Here is a 23217-nt window from a genome sequence, read left to right on the forward strand (position 1 = left end):
GGATGTTTTCTACATTTTCAAATATATTGATTTCAGTTACAATACAGTACAAAGTTCACAGTGCTCACTTTATATTTATTTTTGGTTACAAGTATTTGCACTGTAAAATGATAAACAAAAGAAATAGTATTTTTCAATTCACTTCATACAAGTACTGTAGTGCAATCTCTTAATGGTGAAGGTGCAACTTAAATGTAGATATTTTTGTTACATAACTGCACTCAAAACCAAAACAATGTAAAACTTTAGAGCCTACAAGTCCACTCAGTCCTACTTCTACTTTCAATTGATATTCTATTGTTTAATAGTGTGTTTAAAGCTTCGATTAATCGTGATTAATTTTTTTGAGTTAATCGCATAAGTTAACTGCGATTAATTGACAGCCCTAGTGTTTGTATAACTTGAGGAGCACTAGTCATGGACCAGAACCATGCTAGGTTCCCTACAAGCACAGAACAAAAACATGGTCTCCACCCCAAGGGGTTTACAATAACATGGAAATATACATTTGTGTTCTAGTCCTCCACTTTGATGCAGTCAAAATCCAGGATCCAAAAAATAGGTTGGTCTGATAATGTTGCTGAAGTCTAGTGCTGTTGATGAGATGAATAATCATAACAGAGTGAGTCAGTAACTTCTCTGGTTGAGTTGTGAGTGTGCTCAACAGCATTCGGTTCCCTTACTTATAAAGATTGCAGGTGCTTTCATTATTAACTTTAGAAGCGTTCTTGCAGATTTCCTGTTTTGTTGTTACAGACTCCTCCACAGAGTCAGTAAAGAACTGGCAGAGTGGTATTTCCAGGATGGCCATGCGGTGCTTGCAGCGTGTTGCCATCTAGCTGTTGAGAATATTGAGGTAATATTTTTTCTTTATTCTGTACAGAGGAGAAGACCAAGATTAGGTTATTGTTCATATTGCAAGCCATAGCATATTTACTAAAACAGACTACATTTATGTAATTTTAAAAATATATTATTTGCATTTAGTATGACTTTTTATTCATTTTCATTGATAGAGTGAAGTCCTGGCCCCATGAAGGTCAATAACAAAACTCCCATTGACTTCATTGTGGCCAGAATATCACTTTTAGGCAAAGAAAAATTATTTTATGTAATATTATATGGATAAATATAAGTTCGAAATATTAGTGTTTACTATTTGCTGTGTTGCCCCAGTAAGACCAGGGATCTTATTGTGCTACATGGTGTGAAAACTTACAGGAAAATACAAGACTTGCACTCTAAATAGGCAAAACAGGCAAATAGTAATAGACAACATATACACAAAATGTTAAAAATACATTTATTTTTGGTTAATTTGTTTTTTAATTTACCTTACTTTGAACCATCACCATCATCTCTCTCTTGCTCTGTCCTGGTGCTCCACCATTGCTGTACCATTGTGTCCTTTTTCCACTCTGGCCTCTGCGCAGAAATATATTCCAAGATAGTGGGCGATGAGGAGAGAAAGCAGACAATTAGGTGGTGCCTATGTTACAGCGTAACTAGAAGTGTTTAAAGGTCTTGTGGCCTCTGCTATCTTTTGCACTCCGTGCACCTCAGCTGCTCTTTACCCAAGGAGAGGGTGGGATGAGGATGGGGAAGCTCATACCTCCACCCTGAAGTCTCCTGGGCTCAGGAGCAGAGGGCAGCATGCCTTCTCCCACCCCTGCAGTCTGTGCTGGGAACTGACAATAGTAGGTTCTATTGAAACAATGTTCATTTATATTTGTTTTCTAGACTATTTGGCAGGACAAAAGATGATGTTAGAGTTTGGGCCAAAGGAAAACAGTTTTGTTCATGAAAAAAACAGAGATATGTGGTAGACAATTACTGAGTCCTCTCAGAGGCAGAACTTTTTAAGTTTTAGTTTAATTAATGCATGTTTTGTCACTCTGTAGAAAGCGCAATCTCACAAATGAATGTAACATGCTAGTCACAGTGAATCCTAAAAAGTGCTTGTGTCACTTACTGATATGATTTTCTTATTGAGCAAGCTTGCCATGGCAAACCTGATTCGTGGAAATGAACTGGAGTTGGCAGTCAGTGTGGGTACTGTCTTAGGAGAAAGTGGAGCGCAAGCAACACATTATGCTCTAGAGTTACTAGCAAGAAAATGTATGACAGTAACAACATGGTAAGAATTTCTTACTCCAAAGAAGACTTTTTCTAACGAAACACAGTTGTTATAACTGACAGAAGTCCATAAGATGATATGAATAAAGCTATCATTTGGAATCCTTTGTAGCTCTATAAGACAGACTCAGACAGAAATGAGATACAAATTGAGATATCATTTAATATACACCAGGTAGAGATGGTGAGATCTGGAACATTTAATGCAGAGAACTAGTATGCCAAATGAGATATAGGCCCTTATACTAAAGTTTTTATTCAGGCAAACCTATTAAAGGCAGATGGAGTTTTGCTTAAACAAGAATAGCAGTATCAGACCGGTAATGCATAAAGAACCCAAATGTTCCTTAATTCCTCATTAATCTCAGAAAACACACACACACATATTGTAAATAAGTAAGCAGATGCAGTGTTTCCACAATGATTACTAAACTCTTAACTTGTATTTGAGCAGGTAAAGCTTCTTCACTTGCCCCAAATCAAGAAATTAAAACTAGTTTTATAAAAGTGAGTGAAAATAGTCACTTGGCAGAAGAAACTTAACAAAAGTCACTTGGAAGAAGTAAGGCCAAAAATGATCCATAGGTGAAGAGTGAACAGTAGCTTCGATAAAAAATTATGATATGGTATTTAAAATGATTGTAAGGCATAAACACCCAGGAGGGAGAGGGGTAATTTAGTATGGCACTGGAAATATAGCTAGGAGAGATGAGAAGTTATTAAGATCCCACAGAATTGCTGTTTGACTTCCCCCAGGAGAGGCCATGTCTTTGTGTCATCCAGCGGAAGTTTCACAAGGTCCTGTATTACATTGTCCTCCATGCATTGGTTTTACTGTGGGAGGGTACAATTTTGGCTTATTGTTCTGTGATAGAGAGTACAACATATAATGGGAGAAAAAGATGATGCCATGTGCAGGAACAGCGTTAGGCATGATTTTAGGGTTTGTATTCTGTTTAGAGAAATAGGAATTAATGTGGGACAGTCAATCTGTTTTTAAAAGGATCTAAGTTTTTAGTTTTGCTGTCAAAGTTGGTATTTGATCACCCAGTTAGAGAGACACCAAGAGTAGCCTAGTTGAGCTCCTTTCCACAGAAGAGTAGGTCTAGTTTAACCAAGGAAACCATTGCAGGAACATTGATTGCATAAAATGATTGGTTTATGGCTCTTGTGTTTACAATGGCTTGGCATGTCAGCACAGCAAAAATTTTGACAAAACTGATCTGGCATGTCCACAGGCAACACATCAGATAATAGTTGAATCTCTGCATTCTGAGATTCCTGGTGATTCTTATTCTGTAGGACACACCATCATTGTGGGCACAGTTGCTTTTGTGTAAATTGTGATAAGGCAACACAGCAGACAGAATTAGGAAGACAGATGAAATGGTACAATTCTAACACTTGTAACTTTCTCATGCACACTTAGGGGTTGTCTGCACAAACAGTTAGACTGCTACAAAGCTGAGGCTGTGAATCTATTCTGCACTCACTTGCTGAGGTCTAACTGTATGTACCCTGATGACAGGTTTCAGAGTGGCAGCAGTGTTAGTCTGTATCAGCAAAAAGAACAGGAGTCCTTGTGGCACCTTAGAGACTAACAGATTTATTTGAGCATAAGCTTTCCTGGGCTAAAACCCACTTCTTCGGATGTATGCGGTGGAAAATACAGTAGGAAGATATATATACACAGAGAACATGAAAAAATGGGTGTTGCCATACCAACTGTAATGAGAGTTGTCATAAACAGATAGCTAAGGGTTAATGTTTCTTTTACCTGTAAAGGGTTAACAAAGGGAACCAAACACCTGACCAGAGGACCAATCAGGAAACTGAATTTTTCAAAGCTCAGGGAGGGAAGTTTTTGGGTGTGTGTTCTTTTTTCTGTTCTAGTGCTCTCTCAGCTCTGAGAGAGGATCTCTCTGCCTTCAGGTTTTCTAATCTTCTGTTTCCAAATTGTGAGTACAAAGGTAGAAAAACAATAGGCTTATATTGTTTTGTTTGTATTTACATATGTGTAGTTGCTGGAATGTTTTAAATTGTATTCTTTTTGAATAAGGCTGTTTATTCATGTTTTCTTTTAAGCAATTGACCCTGTACATTGTCAACTTGATACAGAGACCATTTTTATGTCTTTTTCTTTCTTTTTATATAAAGCTTTCTTTTTAAGACCTGTTGGATTTTTTCCTAGTGGGGGCTCAGGGGGATTGAGCCTGCAGCTCACCAGGGAATTGGTGGGAGGGAAAAGAAGGAGGGGGGAAGGTGAATTGTCCTCTCTGTTTTGTAATTCAAGGAGTTTAAGTACAGTAATCTTCCAGGGTAACCCAGGGAGGGGAAGACTGGGAGGAGGTAAAGAGGGAGAAGGGAAGTGGGTTATTTCCCTTTGTTGTGAGACTCAGGGCATCTGAGTCTTGGGGTCCCCCGGGAAGGTTTTGGGGAGACCAAAGTGAGGCAGGCACTGGAATTCCTGTCTGGTGGCAGCGATGTCAGATCTAAGCTGGTAATTAAGCTTGGAGGTTTCATGCTAGCACCTTATGTTCTGATCTCTAAGGTTCAGATCTGAGTAGGAAAGCTATGACAAGAGTATTTAATTATGGTGAGCTATTAGGTGACCTGTTATCAGCAGGAGAAAAAAAAAATAGCCCATTTCCAACAGTTGATAAGAAGGTGTGAGTAACAGGAGGGGGAAAAATTAGCATGGTCATTATACAAAGTAAAAACTGTTTCCCCCTGCTAATTTTTTCCCCTACTATTACTCAAACCTTCTTGTCAACTGTTGGAAATGGGCCATCCTGATTATCACTACACATTTTCTTTCTCCTGCGGATAATAGTTCACCGTAATTAATTACTCTCGTTACAGTTGGTATGGCAACACCCATTTTTTCATGTTCTCTGTGTGTATATATATCTTCTTACTGTATTTTCCACTGCATGCATCCGATGAAGGGGTCTTAGCCCACGAAAGCTTATGCTCAAATAAATGTGTTAGTCTCTAAGGTGCCACGAGTATTCCTCGTTCTTTTTGTATGTACCCTGATCAGGGCTGGTTCTGGCTTTTTTGCTGCCCCAAGCAAAAAAAAATAAAATAAAAAACAAACAAACCTGCGGGGTGGCTGGAGCAGCGAAGCAAAAAAAAAATAGCAAAAAACCTGCAGGGCGGCCGGAGCCAGGGTGCAAACATTCGGCTAGTGGGACTCCCTGCACTGCAAACGTGCCCCGGGCACTGGAGTGCGCACCCCGGCTAACAGGGGGAAAAGGGAGGGAGTGGAGGGGAGAGAGAGAAGGGAGGTGGCCAGGGCTTCCTTCAGCCAGGGTGCTCACCACTCGGCCCCTCCCGCTGTGCCGCCTGCCGGGAGGGCTCTGCGCCGCTCCGGTCAGTGGGGAGGGAAGGACGTGGGCTGCCGGGGTTGCTGCAGACCTGGCACCAGCTGGGGCAGACAGAGTGCGCAGCTGGCTCCCAGTAGGGCGCTCCCATCCTCTGTGCTGCTGCCCCCTACAGGGCGGCCAGAGCAGCGAACAAAAAAAAAGAAAAAAAGGGTGGCCTTGCCGCCCTAGGATTGGACGGAATGCCGCCCTTTAGAATCTGCTGCCCCAAGCACGAGCTTGCTTGGCTGGTGCCTAGAGCCAGCCCTGACCCTGATGATTCACATTAGCAGTTCATTAGCCCACTTTGATCTAGTCTACTTTGAAATGGAATTAGCTGAAAGCATTCTAACAAACTGTTAATGCATGTCAGCAGGGTGCACAGGAACAGTTAAACAAAAGAAGGGTAGCAGGGTAGATTCACACCCCATGTTGCCACATCCAATTATTCATATAGACAGACCATTAGAAGAAACCATTGCATTGAGCTAAAGACCTCATCCCAGTTAATACAACCAGTGCTTGTAATATTCCTGGGACAACAGTTGTGTGTACATTGTATAGTCTTTGTAAACTCAGTGTTCAGACTTACAGTTGTTGCACCAATTTTTAGCCAGAGACTGCTGCGACACACTTCACCACCCCTTTTAGATACTTCAAAATAGCAATAGTAAATACACCTCTACCCTGATATAACACTGTCCGTGGGAGCCAAAATATCTTACCGCGTTATAGGTGAAACTGCGTTATATCGAACTTGCTTTGATCCGACGGAGCGCATGGTCCCACCCTCTGAAGTGCTGCTTTACCGCGTTATATCCGAATTCGTGTTATATCGGGGGTAGAGGTGTACCTATGCTATACTCATTATAGAGAGAAGCAGAAATCCTGGATTCTCTAATATATATGGAACTCCCTTTACCATTAGAAATCTTTACTTTTCCATAACCCAATCTAAATTTAGAAATACCCACTATTCTGAAACACTCTTATTTTGCTATAGTGCATTTCTCAGAATACTGGAAGATCCCTGATTAACTGATAATGAAATAGGTTATTGATGGAACATTTTACTATACATTCGTCCAGTGGTATTCTCTCAAAAACAAACACAAAATATATTGGGGAAATTATTTTGAATGTTTGATAATGTCAGCTTTGTTTTGGTTTGTGCCTATCACCTCCTACCACTCCTAAATGGCACTTCTTTCCCTTAGATGAATCCTAATAATATTTATTTATTGAAAGCTTAACTCCTACTTCACTGGCCTCAGCTGCACTATTTTTTGCTAGATCCTGAATTTCTTTTCAAGATTGGTTCTTGAAAAACATTTCAGGTAACACAGTTTTGGATGACAGAAATCTTTGTTTTAAACAGTTATTTTCAATGTATGGTCTCAACTAACTTCTACCAACTTTTTAAAAAAGTTTTTCCCTAACTGCTTAGGCCAGTACATGCCAGCAAAGCCATGTTATGGAAACAGTTTTTAGGAACTGATCTTGAAAGCCGTTTCAGGATCCCACAAAGGTTGTATTCTGGATATGGCTTCTGTGTATCTTGGAAAATTAGCTATTATATGTTGAATGGCACAAGCTGATATTCCAAATAGCTTGTTGATTTAGTTTTGCAACGGGGGTTAGAATCAAGCCGTTGGTATAATTTGCTGCTGCTGTTTCCCAAAGCCAAATTTATATTCTCGTTGGAGTGGTAGTGCTGTTTATTCATTAATTTGTCCCCTATTTAGTAAACAAAACAATTTTTTTTTGCTCATTACTTTTCAATATCTTCCTTTTAGCTTTCCATCTCTTGGATACAGGTACTTTGTTGTTTCTAAAGAGAGAGATTCTAAAAAATCCATTGAAGCTCTATGATTTTGGCATAGACTAAAAATAACCTTAAACCATGTTCTTTGTTTTTTTTCTAGTATTGATAAAATATGTATATAAATATTTTGAAGAATGGTAGATGGGCAGAAGTTGTTTGCAAAGCAACAATTCACTGACATTTTCAAGTGACCACATAAACTCTGCAAATGAAGAGTAAACAAACTAGAAGAATAAAAATATGGGGATTTGTATCACTTTGTCTCTCTGTTTTTAACTGAATGCACATTTAGGGTTCTATCTTAAAGGTATTGGAATTATTCTAAATCAAGTAGAGCTGGAAAAAGAAAAAGCACCCGTCACTGGAAGAGAGTGATAAGAAAATGGCAGAATAATGACTAGGACATGCCAGCCTCCCTATTCCCATTAAAGTATATAGTGCCAAAATTCAACAAGAAGGCATTGCAGCCCATTTGAGAAGCATTTGAACAAAATGGCCCTTTTCTCCAATATGAGTTAGAGTGCAGGGAATGAAGGGCACACTTGCTTCACCTCCAGGTGCATTATGCTCTTTGGCTGATGGTAACAGTCCAGACATATATCTGATGTTCTGTGGAAGTGTGTGTGTGTGTGGAGAATGGCCTCAGTCTGCATTTGCTTGAGGCTAAATTGTGCTTTTCCCCATATTTCCCACAGGTGTCACTCCTGCTTCCGTTCCTGTGTATTCAGTCCTGGCCTAATTAATGAATAATTGCAATTACTGGCAAAACAAATGTGGGGATCGTAGACTCAGGAACATCAGTTAGACATAGCTGTGCTGATGAAGAGGCTAAATTTTATGGCTAACAGCTACATTCCCTGGGTAACAAGTGAAGTGTTGTTCAAACCTGGAGTAGTGCCTATTTGGTGCTTGTAGTGGTGCAAGGAATAGGCACAGAACACTGGGGAAAGAGCAGGAGCCAGGATAAGGAAGTATTGGGCACTAAATAAAATAACTGTTTAAAAATATTGCGGTGTTAATTATTTCTTAAATAAATATTCCCTATGAGCTTTTGGTTTACATGAGATGAAGTAAAAATAATAGAGGATGTATTTTCAGCAGTGAGATTCTCATAAATGGCAAATCCATCTGCAGTGGGCTGAAAATGTATCCTTGCTCTGTGTTTTGAAATCCCATCTTGTAATTACAAGACACTTTTCAGTGGGTTGTAGTGCTGACTAATGTTGATTTCATGAAGTTCTGGGAGCTTTGCACCTTACCAACTTCGTGGAGTTGAACTAGGGCAAAAAGAGGCAGTTCTCTCCTCATAAGCTGTTATTACTGGACTGATTCCCCCTTTTCCATTTCCCCAGCAACAACACATATTTCTTCAGTGTAAGAGGAAAGGCGAGTGTAAAGAAACAGTCCTGCCTCTGACACTGCATCTCCACCATTACATGTCGTTGAGAGTGACTGCCATATTTTCTGTTTGCACAGGGACTTGGCAGCAGATCTTCTCATGATGACTCCCAATAATGAACTGCAGTTAGTAAAGCTATGTGCTTTCTATCCTGGATCCACAGCAGAGATAAATGACCTACATGAAAAGGTACATTTAAGGGACCTTTATTAATTAAAAAAAAACCTTTACTTGAATAGTAAAATGAGGTTATGTATTGATTTGTTTCTTAATATGTAGATAAATTCATAACACTTATGAATATTATTTTCTATATTAATAGTATTTTGTATTATCATCTCTCATATCCATTTTTGTTCTGTGTTTAATCAGCATGAGGCTTTTACCATCAGTTTGTGCACAATAAGAAATGTGTATTTGGTTTCTGGTATGTTATAAAGGCAGTTTGATGTAGTGACCATCAGACTGGACTGGGACTCAGGAGACATAGGTTCTATTCCCAGCTCTGCTGCTGGCCTGCTGGGTGACTGTGGGTAAATCACGGTCACTTCTCTGTGTCTCAGTTTCCACATTTATAAAATGAGAATAATGAGATTTACCTCCTCTATAAAGCACTTGGAAATCTGCTGATGGTAAGAGGTTGGCGGTTCTTATTATGTGTGCAGTAGCAAACTAAGGCCAGATCCTCTGTCTATAAGAATCTGGATTCCGCCCAGGGTAGAATGTTTCCAATTGCTCATGGTCATAAGAGTCACTTGTAAATAGGGCTTCTAGTCCCCTTCTCTCTGAAGTCATATTAAAGAATTCCTCCTTCCCCCACTACCCTGATCTCTGTGGTACTGCATCTGGTGCCCACTGGCTTCTTTGCCTGGGAGACTTCCTCCGTAGCCTGGAAGAGTCTCCTTCTTCTGACTGCTTTACTTTTGACGCGAACTGCTCATCTAGTGACTTCTTAAACAATGGGTTTGCCACAGAAAGACCGCACAAAGTTCTTAGATGCCAAAGCTGACATTCACCAGACATTTGGCATACTGACTTTACCAGCGTGAATCCCTATAGAGGGAATCAGAGTGAACTCTTCTAGTGATACATGTCTGTGAAAAAATCTTTATTACCTTTAGATAAAGAGAATGATTTTTTCTTCATATCAGAGAAAATCTGTTTTTGTTATGCTTTATGAGAACTTCCATAGTTTCTTGAACCTTACCACGTTCAAACAAAACTATTTATTTCTTGTGTAAAACCTTTGTTTTCCAGTGTAATCTACCAGGTGTAGAAGAATGTATGCAGCTAGCAGAGACTGCTCAAGCAAATGGAGACATATTTGAAACCATAAAATACTATTTGTTAAGTACAGAACCAGAAAAAGCCCTTCCTATTGGCATTCAATATATTAAAGGTAGGCTTGTGAATGGAAGAACCTGATCTAAATGTAGTCATTTGTTTGGCTTCTTTCTGCATTGGTATTTACCATTTTCATTTTTTGTTTGTATTTTTCAACAGAACAAATTAGTAGCTCAGATTGGACTTTGGATTCAGTGTGTCCCTTTCTTGATCTTCTAAGCTATATACGCACTGAAAGATTAGTGCTGCATAAATGTAGTGAGTGAGTATGTTTCCCATGACTATAAAACTGAGCCTTCCCTCTTTTTTTAAAGATTACTCTTTCTCCTTGTTTTCAGTCATGTGTTCTACTTCTTTCCTGCAGCTAGCAATCACTTGGATATCTTTACAACATAGCTCTCAGCTTACCCATCTGAATAAAAATAACAAATACAACTATATGATCTAATCCATCAGCCCTAACATGGGCAAACTTCCTTTGAGCCAATGGGTGTTTTGTAAATGTTGGGACTGAAGGTTACGTCCTAAATTCAGATTCATGCTAGCCTATCTGCATCTGTAGTAGCAGAGCAGGATCTTGAAGGGACAAATGCAAGATCTTTTCTGGTTGAGTTTCACTGAATTGATGTGTGGTGGTGTGAGAACTTCAGGCCACAGCCTGTGCATTCCCTATTTTGGGTAGTTATCGAGAAGGTTGTGGTGAGACCACTATCAAAGTATCTAGCTTCCTCGGAACTCCTTGACACTAGTCAAAATGGGCATAAACCTGGGTTTAGTACACAGGCTGCACTTTTGCATTTAATTTTCCCTTTGTGGTGACAACGGTCAGGTATTCTTGCTGACTTTTAGATATGTCAGCTGCCTTTAAAACTGCTGATCATGAAGTGTTGCTGACCCATCTTTTGTCTCAGGCAGAAATAGCTGGGTGGAGATCGCTTTTTCTAGCTGAGAAGACCCAAAGAGTTGTAATGGGCAATCATGTAGGGTCCTGCAGGATTCCATCTTATTGCCCCTCTTGTATCAATGTGTATATCTGGCCTATTCAAGGGGTTAGTGAAGAGACTCAGATGGCATAATTTTCAGGCTAATGACCTTAAGTTTTATGTCTCCAATTCAAATGACCAAGCTGGAGCTGTTGAGAGACTAATGCAGTGTATAGATGAAATTGAGGCATGGATGAGAGCAAGCTGGCTGAGACTCAATCCAGGCAAGACAGGTGATGCTGGTAGGTTGAGAGAAACAACCCAAAGAGTTAGTGGATATTTTATTTGCACCAAAAAGCAAGGGTGTTCAGCTGCCATTGTTAAATTAACTGCATTTAGAAGTGACTGTCATAATCAAAAAGGTGTTTTACTATCTACCTCTGGCCAGATGAGTAGGACCTACTCTTTTAAATTCAGATATATCTACTATCATTCATGCCTGTGTCACTGCAAGGTTAGACTATCCCAGTGCACTCTGTGGGAGATACATCTTAAATTTAATAGGCAGCTGGAACTGGTGCAGAAGATAGCTGTCTGGTTGATAATTAGGCCGTTCTCTAGAGAGCACGTGGCTCTGCAGATAGATTTTAAGGTGTTGGCTTGAATTTATAAAGCCTTAAATGGCTAGAGTGTAGTTGAGCACCTCTATCTTCATAATACACTGGCTTTGACTACACTACGCACTACACTGTGTGCTAGAAGCTGTGCTGCTAAAAGGCGCGCACGCAGTGTAGCTGCTTTTTGTTAGCAAGAGTGCTTTCCTGCCTACAAAAAACTTCCACCCCAATGAGTGGCAGTAGCTTTGTCAGCAGGAGAGTGCTCCTGCTAACAAAGCACTCTTCACACCATGCTTTTCCTCAACAAAACTTTTGTCGGAGGGATGTTTTCTTAACACCTTTGAACAACAAAAGTTTTGTCATTCACTTGCCAGTGTAGACAAAGCTACTGTTGCAATCATGATCACCAGAGACACTGATCGTAAATCCTCCTCTGCATAAGAGAGAGAGCATTCTCCATAAGAGCCCCAGAGCTCTGATATTCTCTTCTGCTGCTGGTCTCAAATGCCTGGATTTAAGGACTTAGGCCTTGTCTACACTTACAGTTTTGCAGCGCTGGCCGTTACAGCTGTGGTCGTACAGCTGTGTACGGCCAGCGCTGCAGTGTGTCCACACTGACAGCGACCAGCGCTGCGAGTCGTGTCACACTTGCACCAGTTGCAGCGCTGTTGTGAGTGGTGATTGTGGGCAGCATCACAGAGCCCTCGTCCCAATTTGCTGCTGGGGGTTGTGGGAGGGACGGAAGGGTGCGGGTCATTCCGCTTCCTGTTCCAACGACCGTGGTGCATCGCTTCCCTTTCAGCGTTTGGTGCCATTTGATTCTGCGCGTGTGATTTCAGTAAGAATGGAGTCCGAGCTGCTTAGGATGTTGCTGATGATGTGCCAGCACATCCCGTTGGCTTGACTTATTTCTTATGCTCCAAAGTGACAGTGAGAGCTCAGATGTAAATAGATGTCGTGACGTCTGCGACAGTAATTGCTTGTCGCAGACGGCAGTGCTCTGCGCGTGGAACGCCACTTTGGGCTCGGGAAAAGTACTCGAGTGGTGGGATCACATCGTCCTGCAAGTCTGGGATGACGAGCATGGCTGCAGATTTAGGATGCGAAAAGCCACTTTCATGGGACTGTGTGCTGAGCTCACCCAAACCTGCAGCACAGGACATGAGACTGAGAACTGCGCTTTGGAGAGCGGGTGGCTATTGCAGTCTGGATGGCAACTCAGACAGCACCGATCGGTCGCAAACAGTTTGGTGTGGAAAGTCAACCGTTGGATATGTGGTGATGCAAGTTGCAGGGGCCATTATGCATCTGTTCGACGACCGTGACTCTGGGAATGTGCAGGACATTGTGGATGGCTTTGCCAAATGGGTTTCCTAACTGTGGAGGGCAATAGATGGGACGCATATTCCTTCTGGCACCACCACCTGACATCCGAGTACATTATCAGAAGGGGTATTTTCAATGGTTCTCCAGGCGCTTGTGGAATACAGTGGGGTTTCACTGACATTAACGGTGGCTGGAAAGGGGCAGTGTGCACGATCTTTCGGAACAGTGCCTGTTCAGGAAGCTGCAGGCAGGGACTTTTTTCCAGACCGTAGATTCACAGTGGTGGGGTCGAAATGCCCATTGTGATCTTGGAGACCCGCTTACCGTTAATGCCTTGGTCATGAACTGTATCAGGGAGCTTGATGACAAGGACGGTTAACTACAGGCTGAGCCGGTGCAGAATGACCGTGGAGCATGCTTTTGCCGTTTAAAAGGGAGATTGGAGAAGTCCTCTAACGGGAAGCTTAGCGTGGGGGATTGTACTCGGTAACTATGAATGTACTCACAGAATCATGGAACTATGCTCCAGAGAGTCCAGCGATTATACCATTGCTGTATCTCCATAATATTTGTGAGGGGAAGGTGAAACCTTTCTTGACGAATGGACCTCCGAGGTTCAAGCCTGGGCTGATTTGCACAGCGAGCGCAGGGGGATAGGAGGCCAGCCAGTGCTTCAAGGATTAGGGGAATGCCCTAAAGGAGCACTTTGAGGCTGAAGCCAACAGTAATTGTTGGGTGCCTTTTCACTGCAGTTAAGAGCATTGCTCCAGCAGTTACCTGCAGTGGTTTCATTGATTTGCAGTTCTATTTTTTACTTGTAGTACATGTACAGTTCTCTGTATATAACGTGAATAAAAGACAGACCTTTTTATTAAATTCAGTACATAAACAGGGTCACGATAAGTGGGGGTTATGGTGATTATTCCTCTTTTCATAGGGCAGCTTCTTTGTGCGTATCTTTGGTGGATCTGTATGACTTTTTTATTATTGCATTTTAACAAATTTGATAGCCCTTTTGTTTGTTTTCAAATATTAATTTTCTTTCTTTTTTTCCATATTACTAGGTTTTGTTTTCTTCTATAGTGGAGGTCAGGGAGACTGATCCCGTGTCAATGTGTATATTTGTATTATGTGCCACTAGTGTATGTGGTGGGGTCTGATTATAACTATATTTAAACATCCATTTCATTAGTTCTAGGAACAGCCTCCTGAAATGGATCTTGTAGGTTGTTTTCTGCTAGATTTATAAGATTTCTGCTTATATTCCCAGATGGGATTTCAGCTATAATTCTATCGATTTTTATGATTTCAAAACACACACTGCAGTAGTGTTTTATACTAGCATCAAGTAGAAACTAATTACGCCTGCTATCCATATGCTATTGTCCTTTGTTATTATTCCTCTTTTTTCTTGATATATATACTTGTATTCAGTTTCATGGAAAATGAACTCAAATCAATCAGTGTGTAGCCTGATATCTGTTTTTGTCCTTTCTTCCCATGTAAACAGTAAAGGCCAAAGTGAACTGATCTACTCAGCTTCTATAAAGGCGCGCTCTCACGGCCGGAGCGCGGCAAACCCCGCGGCCGCTCTCCGGCCGGCAGCTCAGCAAGCCCCGCTTCCCGGCCGAGAGCGGGCAGCCCGGCAGCCCGCTCTCCCGGCGGAGTCCAGCAAGCTCCCGCTCTCGGAGGCGCTAGGCAACCGCAGCGCCCGTCTCCGCGGGCGCGGCAACCGAAGCCCGGATCTCCCGCGGGCTCCAGCAAGCCCGCTCTCCTCCTTCAGGCTTAGCCAGAGCAGTGGAGTGCTAAGCATGCATGAGACAGGCATGAAAAGGATGCTGGGATAGTCCTATATACCCTGGAGGCAATTAAACGGTTGTGTAGTGTCCACCTGATGACAGCGCTGCTCACCGCGTGGTCTCGCTACACCGGAAGCGACAGATGTACAGCGCGCTGCAAAACGGGAGAGGTGCGCGCTGGCTGAGCTTTTAAGTGTAGACACCTGCTAAGTTGCAGCGCTGTAACCCCCTCACCAGCGCTGCAACTTGCAAGTGTAGACAAGGCCTTAAGGAGTATGCTGCAGTGCCTAGGCTTTGTCTACACTGCCAATTGTCTTTCACAAGTGCTTAAAAAGCCTCCCCCCCCGCCCCCCCAAGACAAAAGTTGCAGCTGCAAGTGGTAGTGTAAACAGCTGATTGTTGGCAGAAGTGCTCTCCTGTCGACAACGTGAACCTCGTTCCTAGAGGTGGAAGTATTTTATGGCAAAAGTGCCGACAAACAGTGTTTACACTGCCCGATTTTTAGTGACACAGCCGCGTCGCTAAAAGCAGCGTAGTGTAGACAAAGCCTAAATGTTTTGCCTGGTTTAGATAATGAGGGAGTTTTTTATTACTGGTTATATATATGATATAATGCATTCAGTTTGCCTAATTGACATTATCGTGCCTGACTGCATAAAATCGGAGGAGGCTTTTGTGGGGGGAAGCAAATAGGAAACAAAACAATGACAGAGAAAAGGCTCCTTAAGGGAATAATGGGAGAGGCTATTAATTGGGGAATGGCCCTGTACACCTCGATCCAGGCTAGCCAGGATTACATTTCCCAGATCTTAGCCTACAATCAAAGGGGATACTAAACCTTTAAGAGTTTGTCTATGCTGCAATCAGACATGCACAGCTGGCCTGTGGCAGCTGACAGGCGTGCAGGGCTTGGGCTGCGGGGCTATAAAATTGCAGTGGTAGATGTTCAGGCTCAGAATGGAGCATGGGGTCTGGGACCCTGCAAGGCAGGAGGGTCCCACAGCCTGAGCCTCAGGAGTTTACTGTAGTGTAGACATACTCTAAAACAGCGTTTCTCAACCTTTTTGATGCCAGGGACCATCTTGCGCCCTTTCTAAACTGTGCCAGGGAGATTTTAGGGACTGGCATTGGTCCACGGACTCGTCATTGAACAACACTGGTGTGAAAGACCCTGGTGGAACAAAGAAGGGGAGATGTGAGATATCAAAGGCTGCCTGGTGGAGAGTCTCTGATAGAGAGAGAGAGAAGCTGCAGCAAGCAGGGTTTTTCTCCTAACTCAGAGATTAATGAATTTATCAAAGCTTGTAAGGAAATGTTAAGATCTAGGTAAGGGGAAATAGACATTTAGCCCTTCGTTTTTACACTTTGCTCTGCATAATCTGTACCTTTTGAGTGAATGAAAATGTTATGCTTTCTTTCGAAGAAGCAGTTTTTATCACTTTTATTGGCTGCTGTTGCAGGCTCCTGGAAGTAAAGGGTTTACAAGTGCCAAACCCAGTTGACCCTGTCATGTTAACACTCTTGAGAAACAGATGCTGCAATCCAGAGATCCAGTTCCAAAGTGATTGGAACACTGGATTCCACCCTGGAGACAGGTGCAGGGGAGCCAGGCCTGTCACCGAAGGGATGAACCAAGAGGAACTAAAAGGGATCTAAAGTGCAACTTGCCCTGTAACCATGGCCCCTGCTTTTGAGGAGAAGACTGAAGTACTGGCTAATATGTGGGGATGATATTGTTTGTATGTGGAGCTGCAGCCTGCTGAAAGGAGTGAGCTGGCTGAAATCTGTACTTGAGTTTATTTTAAATAACTGAAAATGCTCAGAGTCCATGTGTGGCACTTTTTATTCTGAAGCACAAGAAAAAATAAAAATCAATAAATGGAATCAGTGTTGAGCAGATGAAGTGTAGTTTACAGTTCTCTGGTTTAGAACTTAAAAGTAATCAACCAGGCAGCAGACACATTCCCTACAGAAATTCACATATCCAGCAATATTTTAAATTATTTAGTAGAGTAATAGTCTGTTTAAAGTTTCTACAGATGATTGAAAACTCTGATTACTTTTGATCCTTTTCTATTTTTAGAGTTCGGAATGAGCTGCTGATATTGTCCGGTTATGCTGGTGCTTTACTTGCTATTAGAAGACAGTATGCTAGCATTGTACCTGCACTTTATGAATACACAAGGTAATATTAATTATATACCTACTTGCATTGCAATATCACCCCGGAGCCTTGGTCGGGATTATGATACATAGTAAGAGAGAGCCCCTGCCCCCAGAAGCTTATGAATCTAAAGTCCCATTCCTGCAATGAGCTCATGTGGATTTACTCATATGCTCACCCAGAGCTCCATTGGCTTCCTGCATCGCACAGGCACAAGGTCAACCTGAAAGCAGAATTTGGGCCTCAGTCTAACTGTGTGGTCCTGAAAGAAAAGATTGTTTTTTATAAGTAGATAGATATTCTAGATCTTCTCCTTGCTTTATCATAAGTTATCAATTGTACTTTATAATTTTATTTGACTGAAATTGATTTGGGAAATAACAAGAGAATTTTATAAGAGAAACAAGAAGCTAAGGAAAAATAGCTCAGTAATAATCTATTTGTGATACTTAAGACATCAAGCTTTGAGGCGTCCTGGGACTCACAGAATCCATGTAGGGGTCAGAACAAGGACCCTCTAAAGCTGTATTTCTTTAGACTGACCCTGCAAGACCTATAAAATCCACCACAATCTGACCTCATAGCTTTTTATGCTCCAATCCAACAAAGCACATAAGCACATGAGATGTCCCAATAAAGTCAAATGGCTCTGTATATATGCTTAAACATAAGTACATGCATGCTTGTAGAATCAGGGACTGAGTAAACCGAAAAGCTGTCTCGATTCTTGCTTTGGTTTATGTAAAATTAGGTGCAGTGTTAGTTTTCTGAAAATTCCTGTTTCCATATGTACTCAGACAAGACAAGGTTGTTTCAGGTATTGTGCTAAATCACATTACACTGACCCACTTAGCACTCCTGCATCCTCAGATATTGTATTTATCATTTCAGCATACACCAGTCAGTAATAAATATCAAGGCACACAATTCCTATGAGATTCAATAACTGTCATTTTAAAAAAAGCATACATAGCCTTAAAAATAGGCTTCAAAGGAAAACTCTGTAGTTAAATCAAGATAATTATATGTGAAAATATAAAAACTAATAATTCCTAAATTTAACTCTAGTGGTATAGCAAAAATTCCAATTTTATGGTCAATTCAACATTTACTCAGACAGTTTCATATTGCCAATTTCTAACTTCTTTTCCCTTCAATTCTAACAATGTATATTTTCTTGATTTAATTTTTTTCTGTGGGAAGATATTTTAATCAGTTTTTATTTCTTTTTTTTAGTCAGCTTTTAAAACGACGGGAGGTATCTGTACCCCTGAAAATTGAACAGCTTTCTGAGGAACTAGATGCTTGGAGAGCTTGCACTCAGTTAGCCAACAAGTACGTGTGAAACATAAAGTCATAATTAAATTACTATGATTTAAATATGCTCATTGTAAATAAAATGTTTTATCCCATTTTTTCTTTGTAGAATATGAATATATCAATTTTTGTAAAAATTAAGATACTTCATTTTGAAATAATATTATTTGTTTTTGTGCATCTTGAGGTGTACTGCAAATGGAAACGCATAGCTTAAAATGAAATATATTTTACTCACAGATCTACTGATGAATTGTCATATACCCCTCCATCCGAATCACAGAGAATGGTTTATTCAACATTAGTATCACGAATAAAAGAAGAGCCTCTTAAAGGAATTATTGGACCAGATTACGTCACTGGGTCTAATCTTCCTAGTCACTCAGATGTTCACATCTCTTGTTTGACAGGGTTAAGGATACAGGTACCATTTTATGGAGCCTGAGTGCTCTTTTTGGAACACTTAATAAAATAACAGTTACTTTAAAGACAGTCAAACCAATTGTTTTCAAGTGAAGAGACTGAATAAAAATTGAAAATAGTTGAGGCTTGCAGCATTCTCAGAGAAAACCTCTGAGGAAGAAAGGGAAAGTTGGAATATTGCTCTTGAGTACCCTGCAATGGCAAAAAGCTGCCATTTTGCCTTGGAGGACACTGTCCTTAACTACAGTAGGCTATACAGAAAAGAAAAATTTCAGGAGGAAAAAATGTTTGAAATCCCCAATTGGAGCAGTCAAAAGTTTTTAGTCTGTATAAGGAATAGAAATTTCTCTTATCATAGGAGTGGGCAAACTATGGCCTGTGGGCCTATCAGGGCTTTGGATCCAGCCCGCAGGATTGCCACCGCTGTGGCGCCACGGGCCCCACGCTCCTTTCAGAAGCCGCCGGCACTACATCCCTGCGACCCCTGGGAGTGAGGGGGCAGAGGGCTCTGTGCGCTGCCCTCGCCTGCAGGCACCACCCCCTGCAGCTCCCATTAGCTGGGAACGGGGAACCATGGCCAATGGGAGCTTTGGGGGAGGTACCCGCAGGCGAGGGCAGTCCATGGAGCCCTCTCCCTCCCCACGGGCCGCAGGGATGTGGTGCCAGATGCTACCAGCAGCGGCGCAAGATGAGGGCAGGCATCCTGCCTGAGCCCCGCTGCGTGCTGCTGCCACCCAGAGCCACTCCAGGTAAGCGGCGCTAGGCTGGAGCCCACACCCTAACCCCCTGCCCTGAGCCCCCTGCCACACCATGCACTGCTCCTGCACCCCAACCCCCTGCCCTGAGCCCCCGCGTACACCCCATACCCCTCCTCCACTCCAACCCCTTGCCCTGAACCCTTTCCTGCACACCGCACCCCTCCCGCACCCCAATCTCCTGCCCCAGCCCTACATTCATGGCTCTGCATGCATTTTCCCCACCCAGATGTGGCCCTCAGACCAAAAAGTTTGCCCACCCCGTCTTAGCATATGCTCTGTTTTAATATATGTGATCTATTGCCAACCTCACCGTGGTTTGACTTGAAAACAATTTAAAAGTTTTATTTTAGACTTCACACTGTCCTTAATGTGTTGGAAATATGTGTTATAATATGCATTTCTAGAGTGCCAACCACTATAGTACCCAGGAGCCATTACATGAATTAAAAACATACATCGGTGATCCTTCAGAGGACAGTTCTCATCTCTTCCCCATAATTAAATAATATAAAGGATACACTTTCAAACATGACTATCAGCTTTCAATTACATTTATTGCTTATACAGTGCTTTATGATCAAAGTATTTAACATATATTAATCCTCACTACATTCCTGTGAGGTACATATTATTAGTGCCATTTTTACAGCTAGGGAAACAGACCGAGACACTCAGCTCTGCCAGTCACGGTTTTTCCAGACCATGCTGCAGTTTGAAGATACTGTGGGCTTGTACACTCCAGCACTTACCTCGGCATAACATAGGTCACTCGGGGGTGTGAAAAAGCCACCCGCTTGAGTGACAAGCTTTCCTGCTGACACAGCTACTGCTGCTCAGGGAGGTAGAGTAATTATGCCGACAGGAGAGTATACATACTCAGTAGCCGCACAGGAAGAATTAATTAACTATAAGATAGTTTGTAAATATTACAGAGTTATTATTTGAAGATGTATCTAACTCTGGAATTTAGGAAATGTGAAATTTGGGCTTGCAGATTTTTAGGACACATCTGTTTACCTGATAAGTATAGCATTATAAATTGAGTATGAACGTTTTAGTCAGACTTGATTATAACAGGTATAACTTTTTAAGGCTGTAAAGCTATTACATAAATTAGCATTGTATTCTCTGTTCATTTTCATCTCAGATGAAGTAAAAATGTGCATTTGCTAGACTGCATCTCTTCTGGAAGTATGGAGACATGATGTGTATCTTTTTCCTCCCCTCCTCAAACATTCACAGGGTCCAGTGTTTTTCCTTGAAGATGGAAAATCAGCTATTTCATTGAATGATGCTTTGATGTGGGCCAAAGTGAATCCCTTCTCACCATTAGGAACAGGAATACGACTCAACCCATTCTGATAAGACTTTTTCCTCTGTAGTGCTTAAAACAAGTAACATCTAGCAAGTTAACATTAATTTAACCTTGATTGTTGAAGGATAGAAAGATGGTAGTTGATTCTTCCTGAAAGACAGTTATCTGAATTTTGCAAAATGTAAATGAGAAAATGATAAATGGATTTATATATATATATATAAAGTTTATATGATAATCCAAAGAAAAAATGTCCTTACATAATTGACAGCCATGTTTTTTAAAAAGAGAATACTGTTGTCAGACAACATAAAAATATTTCAGTAAATTTTTGTGAGCAAACTGTAAAGTAAGTAAAGAAATATCTGAACATTAGCAAAATACTGGGGTAGCTGAAACTGTGAAATTCATAAGAGATTTTTAAATACATCAGTATGCATTTATGCTTTTATGAGTTGCCACTGAGCTACAGCTGAGTTTCATACGTTCTGTATGCCCTTTTATTTGTATCTAATACTTGGTAAAATGCGATTCTAAAGAGTCATAGTGTAAATTAAATGACAACATAGTCAAAATACTTCAATTTTTAATTAAAAAATCTTTCCATACAATAAATATTTAAGCTTTAAAAGGAAAAGAGAAGTCATTTTGATGAATAGCTAGATTAGGATAAATTATTATATTTTCTAATAAATCCATCTTTAGTACTCCCCCATTATATTTTATTGAGCGCTAAAATGTGTTCTATTAACGTTATTTTTTAACAAATAGCTTGTAAGTAATAAACAGCTTATTTAATGAAAATTATTTAAATACATTATGTAAATTAAAATTTTTGTTTTTTAATTTTGTATCGATTGTAAAAATTTGTATGGTATTGAGGACCTGATAAATAAATATGTGGGCATTGCTTTATTTAGTTGGATGGTTAGTTCACATCTAGTATCATGTGCCCAAATGAAAGAAAAAATGATGGCAGTAGAATATTTTATTCTAAAAATTGTCCATAATATAAGATACAGGCATGAGAAGGCCAGTTGTTCACAGACAGAACTGATCTTCCATCAAATAGCATTAGAAATCCTTTTGCTGGGTTCCCTGATCAGCATGATAGTGGCACTTTTCTCATCAGCTTCACTTCCTTTTTCCCGTGCCCCCCTCCCCCACAAAAAAAAAAGTTTATTCTGGTTAGGATATCAAGAGATAATAGTAAAAATTACTGAAAGTGTTTTAAATAACCTGTACAAAATAGGAATAACACAAGATATAGCTCTTCTCATCTTAAAATGCCTTGCAAACCTAATCCTCACACTATCCCTATGAGATAGTAAGGAATGTCCTCATTTTACTAAGTAGAAGCTGAGACAGAGGCTAGCTGATTGGTCCTAGGCTACACAAGAAGTTAAAACTCAGGAATTCTATGAAGCATGGAAAAAACATTTTTTTTTTTAAGTTTAAAGTTAATAATTTTATTCCACAAAGGTTTTATTTAATTTATTACAGATTTTTAGGACCTCAAATAAATAGTACATCCTAACTATCAGCCCTTGTTTTGCAAGGAGCAGTACACATCTTTACACCTTTATTTAGATATCAGAGGGTTAGGTATCACTTTATTGCTTCTACCATTTGGGATTTGTTTCTCTTTGTTTAATTATATGGAGTTTGGGGAATGAGAGTTGGAATTCAAAAAAATGACCCATTATACTAATTTGTGGAAGAACTATAACCTCTCCAGCTGTGAATAAACTGTGGTTATTTTTGTTGAATCAAAGATCAGTAGTTAGCTTGTGCTGTGTGACTTGTATGTCCGATGTGTATGTAAAAGAAATCTAGGCATTTTCAGATAGGGAAAGATGGAGAGGATTGGTCATAAACACCAAAGTTTGTTTAACTGTATGAACTGGAATCTGAAGGATTGACTCAACTGCCACTCTATTCTTTAAATCTTTGGTAATATCCTGAAGATTTCTACTTAAATCTTTTAAATAATTATAAATATGTAGTAAAACTGCATCAATTTGTGGAAGTTGTGCCTTAGTGTGGAACCTCAGACAAATCTATTCCCTCTTTTGACACTGAGGGAGGCAAATTATTTTTTCATTGTTAGGTTTAGAGTATTAAAATTGAGTCAAAGGGCACTTTTTATACTAGAAATATGTCTGCTAATAGTCTTTGTGAACAAAAATTATGTTGTATTTGCTTTAAGGTAGTCCTTACCCTATGTGGGGGCAGGGGGGAACATATGAAAAAATATTGTAAAATGTGCATTTACTGTTACAATACATGTATTCGTAACTGCAAAACATAGCTGCATCAATGTTTTCCAAATTAATTTCAGGTTGTTTGCTAAAATGTGATTTCATTGTCAAGCAGAACTGCTCAACTATAGCTATTTCCCCTTCATATTAAAAAAAAAATTGTGATGTCTTCACCTTCAAATAATTGCTATACAGTGTCTGAATTTCTCTATTGCTTTCCAGGCAAAAATATTTCAAGCCATAGA

The 23217-nt window shown here is 40.6% G+C and overlaps 1 protein-coding gene across 6 annotated transcripts in view; it reads left to right on the plus strand.

Moving 5' to 3' along the window:
* Window positions 1-20935, plus strand: part of WDR17 (WD repeat domain 17) — a 74333-nt gene extending 53398 nt beyond the window's left edge. For 3 of the 6 annotated variants that reach the window (XM_032784397.2, XM_032784392.2, XM_032784393.2), the window contains 10 exons: window positions 757-856; window positions 1998-2137; window positions 7298-7318; window positions 8803-8914; window positions 9983-10124; window positions 10229-10331; window positions 16818-16919; window positions 18135-18233; window positions 18456-18639; window positions 20639-20935. In XM_032784397.2, the coding sequence (XP_032640288.1) occupies window positions 757-856; window positions 1998-2137; window positions 7298-7318; window positions 8803-8914; window positions 9983-10124; window positions 10229-10331; window positions 16818-16919; window positions 18135-18233; window positions 18456-18639; window positions 20639-20758 (1123 nt within the window). In that variant the 3' untranslated portion in view covers window positions 20759-20935. Of the gene's footprint in view, window positions 1-756; window positions 857-1997; window positions 2138-7297; window positions 7319-8775; window positions 8915-9982; window positions 10125-10228; window positions 10332-16817; window positions 16920-18134; window positions 18234-18455; window positions 18640-20638 lie in introns of those variants that run through there. The other 3 variants (XM_032784400.2, XM_032784394.2, XM_032784399.2) reach the window with 3 other exon arrangements.
* Window positions 20936-23217: the final 2282 nt, after the last annotated feature.

This window comes from Chelonoidis abingdonii, chromosome 5, assembly GCF_003597395.2.
Source record: "Chelonoidis abingdonii isolate Lonesome George chromosome 5, CheloAbing_2.0, whole genome shotgun sequence".
Lineage (NCBI taxonomy): Eukaryota > Metazoa > Chordata > Testudines > Testudinidae > Chelonoidis > Chelonoidis abingdonii.